The 12914-nt window shown below is 44.0% G+C and overlaps 1 protein-coding gene across 1 annotated transcript; it reads left to right on the top strand.

The window, feature by feature from the left end:
• Positions 1–1053: 1053 nt before the first annotated feature.
• LOC310935690 (uncharacterized protein) lies at positions 1054–8359 on the top strand (the record flags this gene model as incomplete). Its single annotated transcript, XM_083899624.1, has 5 exons — positions 1054–1839; positions 4644–5289; positions 6091–6338; positions 7265–7444; positions 8150–8359. The coding sequence occupies 5 exons, from the start codon at positions 1054–1056 to the stop codon at positions 8357–8359; spliced, it is 2070 nt and encodes a 689-aa protein (XP_083755750.1).
• Between the last annotated feature and the right edge of the window lie 4555 nt (positions 8360–12914).

The raw sequence follows: 12914 nt of genomic DNA on the forward strand, positions 1-12914 counted from the left end.
ACAGGAAACTGACGTTTGTAAACCACTCACTCTCCCACACCAAAGCCCATAGAGAAAACCAGTGATTTTAACATCACAGGGACACAGGAGCTGCCGTGTCACCTCAGGTGTTAGCTGCTAACGTTAGCATCTGTGCCCAATAACTTATGCTATCATTCAGCATAATTTATTAATGCCATATTAGCATTTTAGCATGTAATTCACCTATTTTGCAGCTTGAGACACTAAAGTGCACGCTCAGTGATAACAAAATGGCTGCCAGCAGAAACACAAGGGGGAAAAGTCAGATTTTATCCACATAACAAAAGACTTAGCTCATAAAATCTACATCAGTTTAAGTTTATGACGTCTTAAGAACACGTTCACGTCTTTATCTTCACTGTTAGACAGACTTTAACAACAGGAAACTGAAGTTTGTAAACCACTCACTCTCCCACACCAAAGTCCATAGTAAACCAGTGATTTTAACATCACAGCACACAGGAGTTCACAGGAGTTGTTGATCCACTGCTGCCTCCATCACTAACTTACAATGACTGATTTTGTACAATTCGGCTTTGAAATCCTTTGCTAACATTGACCTCAGTGACACAAAGTGACCACACGAGGCAGCAGAGGACCAGCAGCTCCTGTGTCCCTGTGATGTTAAAATCACTGGTTTTCTCTATGGACTTTGGTGTGGGAGAGTGAGTGGTTTACAAACGTCACTCTCTGTCTGGAAACTGTGTTTTCTTGGTCTTAACATCATTTTAATTCTCCTCTTCCTTCAGCCTCCATCACTCTGGGATCCGATGGGGCTCAGAGCCAGAGTTAAAGGGATTATTGTGCTAAACACCTCCTCCTCCTCCTCCTCCTCCTCCTCCTCCTCCTCCTCCTGAGGAAGATCACCTGCTGGCAGGAGCCCAAACCCTTCTCCTTGACGCAGATTTAATCCAGGATTCCTCAGCAGAGCCTGTGGACGTGACCATGGAGCCAGGAGGCCGTTGTGGAGTCGATGACCCGTCTTCATGGTTTCCATCTCAGTGAAGCTCAGGAGGAACTCTCTGATCAAACATGTCCAGAGACGCCTCACGCCTCCCTCTGCGTCTCACGCCTCCGTCTGCGAGGTCCGTCCGTCCCTCCTTCCTCCTCCGCGCTCTCATTTTCTACTACTTCCTGTCTTGCGCCGCATCCTCGGCCAGTTTCCCTGGCACAGAACACAGCTACGCGGTTAGTCCCAAGTTTGTTTGCACGCCCATTCCCCCTGAAGCAGATCCCAGCTGCTATTCGCCGCCCGCCGTGCCCCACGCACCGGGCAGCAACGGTCACGGCGGCGGCGGCGGCGGCGGCGGTAGCTGGAGGGGGACGATGTCAGACGAGGCCAAAGCCACCATCTTACACCTGAGAGAGAGTCTGGTGAGGCAGAAGGAGACCATCCTGGACCAGAGGGAGACCATCAGGGAGCTGACCGCCAAGCTCACGCTGTGCGAGGGCTTCGGCGGCGGTCGCCACGACGACGACCACCACAGCGGCCATCACGACGACGACCATCACGGGTCTCACGGCAGCCACCACGCGACCTCGTCGTCCTCATCGTCTTCTCACCACACGCCCTCGGGGCATCATGGCGCCGATCACCATGGCGCCGATCACCACGCCCCCCACAGCGGCGATTACCACGCCCCCCACAGCGGCGATCACCACGCCCCCGATCACCACGCCCCCGATCACCACGCCCCTCACAGCAGCCACAGGTCAGATCCTCACCACAGGAAGAACAACGGCAAACACTCGATCTTCTCTCCTGAGCAGACGGGAAAGACGCTGCAGACGCTGAAGGAACGTCTGGAGAGTTTACAGGTGAGAGAGGTCAACAAAACACAGGTTTATCTGCACCAGAGTCTGTGATATCACATGTTTTTAACGTCTTTATTTCACTGTTAGACAGACTTTAAACTCAGCTCACTGTCAAAGTGCATCAGGGAAAATGGATAATTTCCTGAATTTCAAAAATTCATGAAAATTCTTCCTTAAGAGATTTGCAAATATTTTCAACACATCCTTGTTCAGGGCGATGGCGACTATTGTGACAGTAAATTTCAAGTCATTACGAGATACTTTTTCTTTTTTTGAAGAAACTCAGCTCACTGTCAAAGTGCATCAGGGCAAATGGATAATTAAGTGATTTTCAAAAATTCCTTAAAATGATTCCTTAAGAGATATGCAAATATTTTCAACAGATCCTTGTTCAGGGCGATGTCGACTATTATGATGCTAAATTTCAAGTCATTCTGAGATACTTTTTGTTTTTGAGAAGAAACTCAGCTCACTGTCAAAGTGCATCAGGACTAATGGATCATTTCGTGATTTTCAAAAATTCATTAAAATTATTCCTTAAGAGGTTTGCGAATATTTTCAACTGATCCTTGTTCAGGGCGATGTCGACTATTATGATGGTAAATTTCAAGTCATTCCGAGATACTTTTTCTTTTTTTGAAGAAACTCAGCTCACTGTCAAAGTGCATCAGGGCAAATGGATCATTTCCTGATTTTCAAAAATTCATGAAAATTATTCTTTAAGAGATTTGCAAATATTTTCAACTGATCCTTGTTCAGGGTGATGTCGACTATTATGATGGTAAATTTCAAGTCATTCCGAGATACTTTTTATTTTTTCAAAGAAACTCAGCTCACTGTCAAAGTGCATCAGGGCAAATGGATAATTTCGTGATTTTCAAAAATTCATTAAAATTCTTCCTTAAGAGATATGCAAATATTTTCAACTGATCCTTGTTCAGGGCGATGTCGACTATTATGATGGTAAATTTCAAGTCATTCCGAAATACTTTTTGTTTTTTTGAAGAAACTCAGCTCACTGTCAAAGTGCATCAGGGAACATGGATAATTTCGTGATTTTCAAAAATTCATTAAAATTATTCCTTAAGAGATATGCAAATATTTTCAACAGATCCTTGTTCAGGGTGATGTCGACTATTATGAAGTTGAATTTCAAGTCATTCTGAGATACGTTTTGTATTCGAGAAGAAACTCAGCTCACTGTCAAAGTGCATCAGGGAACATGGATAATTTTGTGATTTTCAAAAATTCATTTAAATTATTCATTAAGAGATTTGCAAATATTTTAAACACATCCTTGTTCAGGGCGATGTCGACTATTATGATGGTAAATTTCAAGTCATTCCGAGATACTTTTTATTTTTTCAAAGAAACTCAGCTCACTGTCAAAGTGCATCAGGACTAATGGATCATTTCGTGATTTTCAAAAATTCCTTAAAATTATTCCTTAAGAGATATGCAAATATTTTCAACAGATCCTTGTTCAGGGCGATGTCGACTATTATGATGCTAAATTTCAAGTCATTCCGAGATACTTTTTGTTTTTGAGAAGAAACTCAGCTCACTGTCAAAGTGCATCAGGGAACATGGATAAATTCCTGATTTTCAAAAATTCCTTAAAATTATTCCTTAAGAGATATGCAAATATTTTCAACGGATCCGTGTTCAGGGCGATGTCGACTATTATGATGCTAAATTTCAAGTCATTCCGAGATACTTTTTATTTTTTCGGAGAAACTCAGCTCACTGTCAAAGTGCATCAGGGAACATGGATAATTTCGTGATTTTCAAAAATTCCTTAAAATTATTCCTTAAGAGATATGCAAATATTTCCAACTGATCCTTGTTCAGGGTGATGCCGACTATTATGATGGTAAATTTCAAGTCATTCCGAGATACTTTTTGTTTTTAAGACTAAAGTCATTCCCACTTCTCTCCTCTGGATATTTGGCGAACTCCTCGACAGGAAGCAGCTTTACGTTGATTAGCCTTCAACACTGACCTTTAACAAATCCTGCGCTTCATCCGAGCGTCAGAGGAGGTTGAAAGGTGGAAGCTCCCAGATCATGGGTGGTTTTCTGACGACGTTGTTTATTTAACCTGTTTAATCCTGTTAAAAAATCTGCAGAAACGAGGTCAGAGCAGGGAAAAGAAAAGGCTGAACGATTTAAATCTATGCCAGATTAAGTCTACGGTGACTTAAGAACACGTTTCACGTCTTTATTTCACTGTTAGACAGACTTTAACAACAGGAAACTGAAGTTTGTGAAACCACTCACTCTCCCACACCAAAGTCCATAGAGGAAACCAGTGATTTTAGCTCACAGGGACTGAAAAGTCTGTCTGACAGTGAAGATAAAGACGTAATCACGTTCTTAAGATATCGTAGACATGGTAATAATGTTTCTGGTGACATGTAGCCTTGGAGGCTGAGAGGCGGAGTCTGGATTGACCCCTCCCCCCTCCCTCACCTTTAATTAGGTTCATCCGTCCTGACGTGGATCTTAATCCCTCGTGTGTTGGCAGGAAAACAAATCCGGCTTTGTTAGAGAGGAAGACATGGATTTATTTCTCTCCACATTTAAATGTCAAACCGCGGCTGCTTTCATTTATTCAAAAAACATAGAATGTTTCTCAGATTTACTTTAAGGAGATGCACTTTTTAAAGATGGAGCTCTATGGCGACTAACTTTTACTAATGATGTTTTAATTGATAAACAAATAACAGAACACTGTGTGTGTATGTGTGTGTATGGCGAGGTCAAAGGTCAAAGGTCATGTTCCCTGTGTTCCTTGTGCGTCTCCAGGCGAGGAACTCGTCCAGCTCGTACTCCAGCTCCCTGAGGGAACTCCTGCAGAGGAAGATCAACGCTCTGGAGGAGCAGCTGCACAGCTACCACCGAGATCACCACGACAACGGTCGCCGTGACGACCACCATGACGACGACGACGACCATCACGACGACCACCATGACGACCATCGCAGCAGCAGCAGCAGCCGCCATGATGACCACCACGATGACCACCACGATGACCACCATGATGATCACCATGACGATCACCACGACGACCACAGTGGCAGCAGCAGCAGCAGCAGCAGCAGCAGCCGCCATGACGACCACCACAGCACCGGTCACCGTGACAACCGCCACAACAGCAACCATCACGGAAGAGAGCGCTACAACCCTCACGTCGGTCACCACAGTCGCCACGGCGACTACGACCACCGCTACGACTGGCAACACAGTCGCCATCGCGGTTACTATGACAACCATCGCAGCGACCACCACGACGACCACAACGACGGCCACCACGAACCTGGTCACCGTGACGACCACCATGACGACGGTCACCATGGCGACGCTCATCACCATCGGCGACCGCCTTTCAACAACAAAGAGACGGGTCACAGCAAGCTGGAGACGGTGCTGAGCCAGCTTCACCATGGCAACGGTGACACACACACACACACACACACCTGTGTCTACTGTCATTACACAGGAAACTGAAGTCTGTAAACCACTCACTCAGTGACTTTGGTGTGGGAGAGTAAGTGACTTTGGTGAGGGAGAGTGAGTGACTTTGGTGTGAGAGAGTGAGTGACTTTGGTGTAGGAGAGTGAGTGACTTTGGTGTGGGAGAGTGAGTGACTTTGGTGTGGGAGAGTGAGTGACTTTGGTGTGGGAGAGTGAGTGACTTTGGTGTGGGAGAGTGAGTGACTTTGGTGTGAGAGAGTGAGTGACTTTGGTGTGGGAGAGTGAGTGACTTTGGTGTGGGAGAGTGAGTGACTTTGGTGTGAGAGAGTGAGTGACTTTGGTGTGGGAGAGTGAGTGACTTTGGTGTGGGAGAGTGAGAGACTTTGGTGTGGGAGAGTGAATGACTTTGGTGTGGGAGAGTGAGTGACTTTGGTGTGGGAGAGTGAGTGACTTTGGTGTGGGAGAGTGAGTGACTTTGGTGTGGGAGAGTGAGTGACTTTGGTGTGGGAGAGTGAGTGACTTTGGTGTGGGAGAGTGAGTGACTTTGGTGTGGGAGAGTGAATGACTTTGGTGTGGGAGAGTGAGTGACTTTGGTGTGGGAGAGTGAATGACTTTGGTGTGGGGAGAGAAGCTTCAGTTTCCTGTTGTAAAAGTAAATGTCCATGTGTATTCCTTTGAATAATCACACAGTAATAAGAATAATTGACAATGATGACCTTTGAAGACCACAGAGCTGACCCCTGACCCCTGACCTCTGACCTCTTGACCTCTGACCTCAGATCACAAGAAGCCTAAGAGTCCCAGCAGCTTCCTGTTGGACTTCCCCATGAAGACCAACTACATGTACGCGAGGATGAGGAGGACGGTGGTGGACGAGATCTTCGCTCTGACCGTGTGCCTGTGGTTGAAGGCGGGGGCGGGGCCAGGACTGGGCACGCCCTTCTCCTACGCCGTGCCAGGACAGGCCAACGAGCTGGTGCTGATGGAGTGGGGAAGGAACCCTATGGAGCTGCTGATCAACGACAAGGTGGAAACAAACTGTTTATTATTATTAATGTCATTAAATACAGGTTTTTATTGTAACGACTCTTTATCTGTGAACAAACAGTTAAAGCTTTTCCTTTAATCCTCTGAGTTCACCAACGACATTCATTAAGCAGATAATCTGATTAGACTGAAGAGTTTGTTCTGACTCAGTTCAAACTGATCCATGACTCAGTTCAAACTGATCAATGACTCAGTTCAAACTGATCAATGACTCAGTTCAAACTGATCCATGACTCAGTTCAAACTGATCCATGACTCAGTTCAAACTGATCAGTGACTCGGTTCAAACTGATCAATGACTCAGTTCAAACTGATCAGTGACTCAGTTCAAACTGATCCATGACTCAGTTCAAACTGATCAGTGACTCAGTTCAAACTGATCAGTGACTCAGTTCAAACTGATCAATGACTCAGTTCAAACTGATCAGTGACTCAGTTCAAACTGATCAGTGACTCAGTTCAAACTGATCCATGACTCAGTTCAAACTGATCCATGACTCGATCATCTTCAGACTTTAAATTCAGTTTGCATTGGTGATTATTTGGTTGGCAAGTCAGGTTGGTTAGTTGGTTGGGAGGTAAGTCGGTCAGTTAGTCGGTTGGTTGGTTGGTAAATCCGGTGGGTTGGTTAATTGGAAGGTAAGTCGGTTGATAGTTGGTTGATCGTTTGATTGGTTGGTTGGTCGATGGGTGGGATGGATGATCATTTGGCTTAAATTTGCATTCATTAGTTTTGTTTTCATGATAAAATCCTTTAAAAAACAACATCTGTGCTTTGACCTCATCGTGTGTGTGTGTGTGTGTGTGTGTGTGTGTGAGTGTGTGTGTGTGTGTGTGTGTGTGTGTGTGTGTGTGTGTGTGTGTGTGTGTGTGTGTGTGTGTGTGTGTGTGTGTGTGTGTCTCCAGGCCGTCACTCTGCCCGTCACCATGACAGACAGTAAGTGGCATCACGTGTGCGTTACGTGGTCGACGCGTGACGGCGTCTGGGAGGCGTTTCAGGACGGCGTGAAGAAAGGTTCAGGACAAAACCTGTCGTCATGGAACTCTGTGAAACCAGGAGGCGTCTTTATCCTGGGACAAGAGCAGGTGAGAGACGTCACGTCATCATGGTAAACCACTCACTCTGCCACACCAAAGTCACTCACTCTCCCACACCAAAGTCACTCACTCTCCCACACCAAAGTCACTCACTCTCCCACACCAAAGTCACTCACTCTCCCACACCAAAGTCACTCACTCTCTCACACCAAAGTCACTCACTCTCACACACCAAAGTCACTCACTCTCACACACCAAAGTCACTCACTCTCACACACCAAAGTCACTCACTCTCACACACCAAAGTCACTCACTCTCTCACACCAAAGTCACTCACTCTCTCACACCAAAGTCACTCACTCTCCCACACCAAAGTCGCTCACTCTCCCACACCAAAGTCCATAGAGTAAACCAGTGATTTTAACATCACAGCACACAGGAGTTCACAGGAGTTGTTGATCCACTGCTGCCTCCATCACTAACTTACAATGACTGATTTTGGCGAATTCGGCTTTTGAAATATTTAATTTAAACTTCATTCAGTGACACAAAGTGACCACATGAGGCAGCAGAGGACCAGCAGCTCCTGTGTCCCTGTGAGCTAAAATCACTGGTTTTCTCTATGGGCTTTGGTGTGGGAGAGTGATTCCTCTAGAATTCAAATGTACGACCATTCTTATTGAGCTACAGTAGCAAACAGTGGTGTCGCCCCCTGGTGGCTAACTGGTGGTAAATCTGTGTTTTCATGGTCAGGACACGATGGGCGGACGCTTCGACGTCACTCAGTCCTTCGTGGGAGAACTGGCCGACCTTCAGTTCTGGTCCAGAGTCCTGACGTCAGGTGAGATCCACAGTCAGGCCTCGTGCGGCGCTCACCTACTGGGAGACGTCATGTCCTGGTCGCAGGGAAACGTGGAGCTGCATGGTGGAATCACCCAGTTCCCCTTCGAGCCGTGTCACTGAGGCGTGAGCTCCTGCATCAACACAACGCTGCTGCTGCTGCTGCTGCTGCTGCTGCTGCTGCTGCTTCTTCTTCTTCTTCTTCTTGTTCGACTTTGAAGACTCTGGAGATCTTTGGATCTCCATCACATCAGATTCCGTGCTGCTGTTTAACTGCAGCGCTGCTTCTTCTTCTTCTTCTATGGAAACAGAGACTGAAGCATCTGCTCAGGATTGGAGGGAAACTTTCACACCTGAAGATGATGATGATGATGATGATGATTTTGCACATTGAGGTTTTATATTTTAGTATTTCATATTGAAAAGATGCTTTTTTTTTGTTAGAAACATATTTGCATTTATGGCATAAAATAACATATATATATATATACATATACACAGTCTGTGTTGATACTGACAGCACTTGCATGAGGTCAAAGGTCAATGTCAGCCTTGACGACCGCGGCGGCAAACCCTCAGCCAACGCGTCGCCGCGGTAACGCTGACGTCTCCATGGCGACCGGTGGCTCACGGCGGGATTTACCTGTGAACAGCTGATCTGATCCTGACTATTTATGACCGGCTCACACACACACACACATTCTTGTACTTGCTGCATACTGAGGACTGGGTTGCTGACAAAGTGAGGACCAGCATTTCCACTTTATAAATCAACACAATTACAAATATCTACTTCATGAATGACATTTATATAGAACTACTGGTTGCAGTACCATAAAATGTCTGCAGGTGGAGCCCCAGAGCAAAAAGGGCTGGAAAACTTTTTCGATTTTTTTTTTTAATTATTATTATTATTTTTGGTCCAAAATTTTACAAAAAACATCATACTATACCATGTCGACAACATTTTTTTTTAAAAATTGACCCCCATATCTTTGGTCCAAAATTTGTCACAAACGTCATACCATATTATGTTGTCCAAAATTTTGAGAAAAAAAATTTGACCCAAAATTTGGGACCCAAAATTTGACAAAAACGTCATACTATACTATGTCGTCCAAAATTTGAAAAAAAAATTTGACCCAAAATTTTTGACCAAAATTTTTGACCCAAAATTTAATTGTCGACCAAAATAAAAATAAAAATTGGACCAAAAATGTTTGGTTTCAATGAAAACAAAGTGAGGACCGGCCAAAATGTCCTCACTCCGTAAAATGACCTCACTTTGTTGGTTAAAAACCCTCACTGGTCCTCAGTATGCCGCAAGTACAAGAACACACACACACACACACACACACACTTAATGCATTCCTTAACCCCTTACCTTAACCTTAGCCATGACGACTAAATGCCTAACCCTAACCCTTAACCTAAAACCACGTTTTAACACACACACACACACACACACACACTTTTTATCACATTAGAGTTTTTGTACATGTACATTACATCACATTGACTCTTTATAAGTATATTTAAATGCTTTATTATTACTTTTAGTCTCATTTTTCTCTCCTGTCATGTGACTTTCACTCCCATCTTCATGCTCCGCCCCCTCCTCACCTCTGTATCACCCCCCCACCCCACACACACACACACACACACACACACCTCATGTCGAAGCCAAAAAAAACTTAAATATCAACTTAAATCTAAAACTTGAAAGAGGAACTCGTATAAACGCTGTCAAATACTTGTAAATAGAACTGTGACTTTACTTTGAATAAAACACTTTTACCAATTCAAGCAAGATTTAAGTGTTTTTGTGTTGTTTTTAAAAAACATTATTATTATAAATATATACGTTAACTCACGTTACGTTAATAATGTGTGATATTCATTTATTATTGTTGATTCCTCATCATTCAGAGTTTTACTTGACTCCAGAAACGTCATTAAACTGTCAATCATCATGTGATACAGTGACGGTTCAGTCTATATACTCACAACAGTGCCACCTACAGTCTGAAACACAGAAACACATGTGATGCAGTGAGTTCATGACCAAACCTCCTTTAATTTTCGCTCATTTTTCACTTCACTTGCCTGATTTTCCTGTAAAATAAGAGTTAATTTCAGTTAAAATCACAGAAACATTGAAACAAAACTGCTGTGATGTTTTCGGCGTCATCAACATTTCATTAAAATCTTATTTAACTTAAAGAAAACAAACAACAATCTTCATACGCTTCACTGACAGAGTGATGCTGCACTGCTAAATGTGTCCAGCAGGTGGGAGTATTACCTCACTGAGACGGTGGCACCGCCTGACTCTGTTTCCCGACATGCACCGCGTGCCAGGAGCATTTCAAACCAGAAGGACGTTGTTGTAAGAATAATAATTCGGTTCCTTTGTGAAATACGTGTTTTCTAATCGATAATCGATTAAATCCTGACGTTTAAATGTCTGTTTGAACGAGTTTAAATCAATACGTTTAATGTTATTCCTCAAAAACTGCGTATTTATCAGTCAGAGAATCAAACTTGTCTCATTCACTGTAGGAAAAGCAGCGTTTTTGAACGTTTCTTGTGTTTTTGTAAAAAACTATGACTCTGACGTCACATTTGAAAACATGTCCCGGGTCAGTTTGATGATCCGGTAAATTCGGCTCAGAAAAACCGTCTTTAACTAAAGTAACTGGAAGGTTTTAAAGGGTTTAAAGTTTAGCTGTTGGTGATCAACCGGAAACAAGGTGAGACAGGTGACGTCAGTGTGAGTGAGAACAGGTTATAACTTTTTATAAATGGTATAATATCGTTAATACTTTCATTACTAAAGTTGTTTAAAATGTCTTTTGTAAAAAATACAAAATTTGTAATTTAATGTTTTTACTAATTCCACAAAACTGTTATTCACAAAAAAAATTAAAAAGTGTTTTTATTTTACAAAAACTTAACAAATCCTATAAAAACAACAGTATTTTACAAAAGCATCAGCACAAAAACATAAAAAAAGCTTAAATGACACAAAAGGTTACAATGTTACAAACATGTAACTTTAATCAAATGTAATATAATCAGTCAAAATGTAACAAAAACACAAAAATGTTACTTAACCTTTTTCTAAAATTACTTAAAAACAAAAGTTTGCATAAATAAATAAATAAATAAAATACTTTACGTTAAACTCACGCGTAAAGTGAGAGCTCCCCCTTGTGGCCCTTCAGAGTAAATGACTGTGTGATGGTGAACGAGTGAGTGATGCAATATTTCACAATAATAGAAATTCACCACGTCATCATCTTATGTAGCATTTGTGATAATCTCGAAAACATGGTCACGTTCTCTGGTCATAATCTAATCCCAGATTATGATCAACATTAATCCCTGAGCGCGAGCTTCTCTTCAAGTTGTTAAAAATCATCTGTGATGACGCTGCTGCTGCTGCTGTCTCGTGACGCCGCGTCACCATAGCAACAGCGCGTGCCGCCTTGCATCAGCACCAGCATCCGCAGCATCAGTATGTGCCTCTCAAGGTCACTGCAGGGAGAGGTGCATGCCGGGAAGGTGAGGAGGACGCTCACGACCCTCACGTCCCGCCCCTCTCTCTGCACTGCGCATGCGCGCGCGATGAACACGACGGCCAAAAAAGGACATGGAGGACGAAGATGAGGATGATGATGCAGAAAAGTCACGGACGCTTCTGCACGCACACAACGGCGGCGAGGCAGGGAGGGGCGGGGCCACGTGACGTCACAACACCCCAGCATCCCTGTTCTTCATAGGTTGATGGAGAAGAAGAAGAAGAAGAAGAAGATCAGCGCGTGAAGAAGAGGAGGCAGCACATCTGTGATTGACACGCACGAGACAAAGGACACGCACGAGACACATCCAGAGACACGAGACATACACGCGCGAGACAGACAGGAGGACACAGAGGAAGAGGAAGCAGAAGAGGAAGAGGAAGAAGAAGAGGAAGAGGACACGCTGACGCTTCACTTTCTCCGGATCTCATCACCGGTGAGTCTGACTCGCGCTCCCCGGCTTCTGCTGCTCTGATGCGGGCTTCTTTTCTCTGCTCGCGCCGATGACGTCATGAATGAAACGCAGATTATCGATTAAAAACAAAGATTAACTCTGTCACATTCATGTTCTCATCTCTCTCTCTCTCTCTGATGAAGACCAGAACAGACTCAGGTTCTGGTCCTGCACCGTGTGGACCCCTGTGGACCGTGAGGACCGGGGTTCGGTACCACGGACAGCGCCTCTGAGGTGTGTTGGTTTAGCCGCAGCTGTCGGCACCGGCGGGCGGAGCCAGTGAGCCTTGGTTTCCTTTTTGTCAGCATCACCTGAAGATCTGAGAAGATGGCGGGTCAGGCAAGTGACTTCTACTGTGTCAGATTAGATTAGATTAGATTAGATTAGATTAGATCACAATCCAGCAGCAAACGTGACAACCCACACAGAGACACACACACACACACGCAGACACACAGAGACACACACACACACACACACACACACACAGATAGAGAAGATGAATTTAAAGGTCAATGACAACATTTTCACGCTTTAATAATCTGTCGTGTTCTTGTTTGTTTGATAAAACGTCAGATTATGTTGACGACTGTGTTCAGATGATGATGATGATGATGTTTTGTAAACAAACCAAATATGA

This window comes from Microchirus variegatus, assembly GCF_963457635.1.
Source record: "Microchirus variegatus genome assembly, chromosome: 13".
NCBI lineage: Eukaryota > Metazoa > Chordata > Actinopteri > Pleuronectiformes > Soleidae > Microchirus > Microchirus variegatus.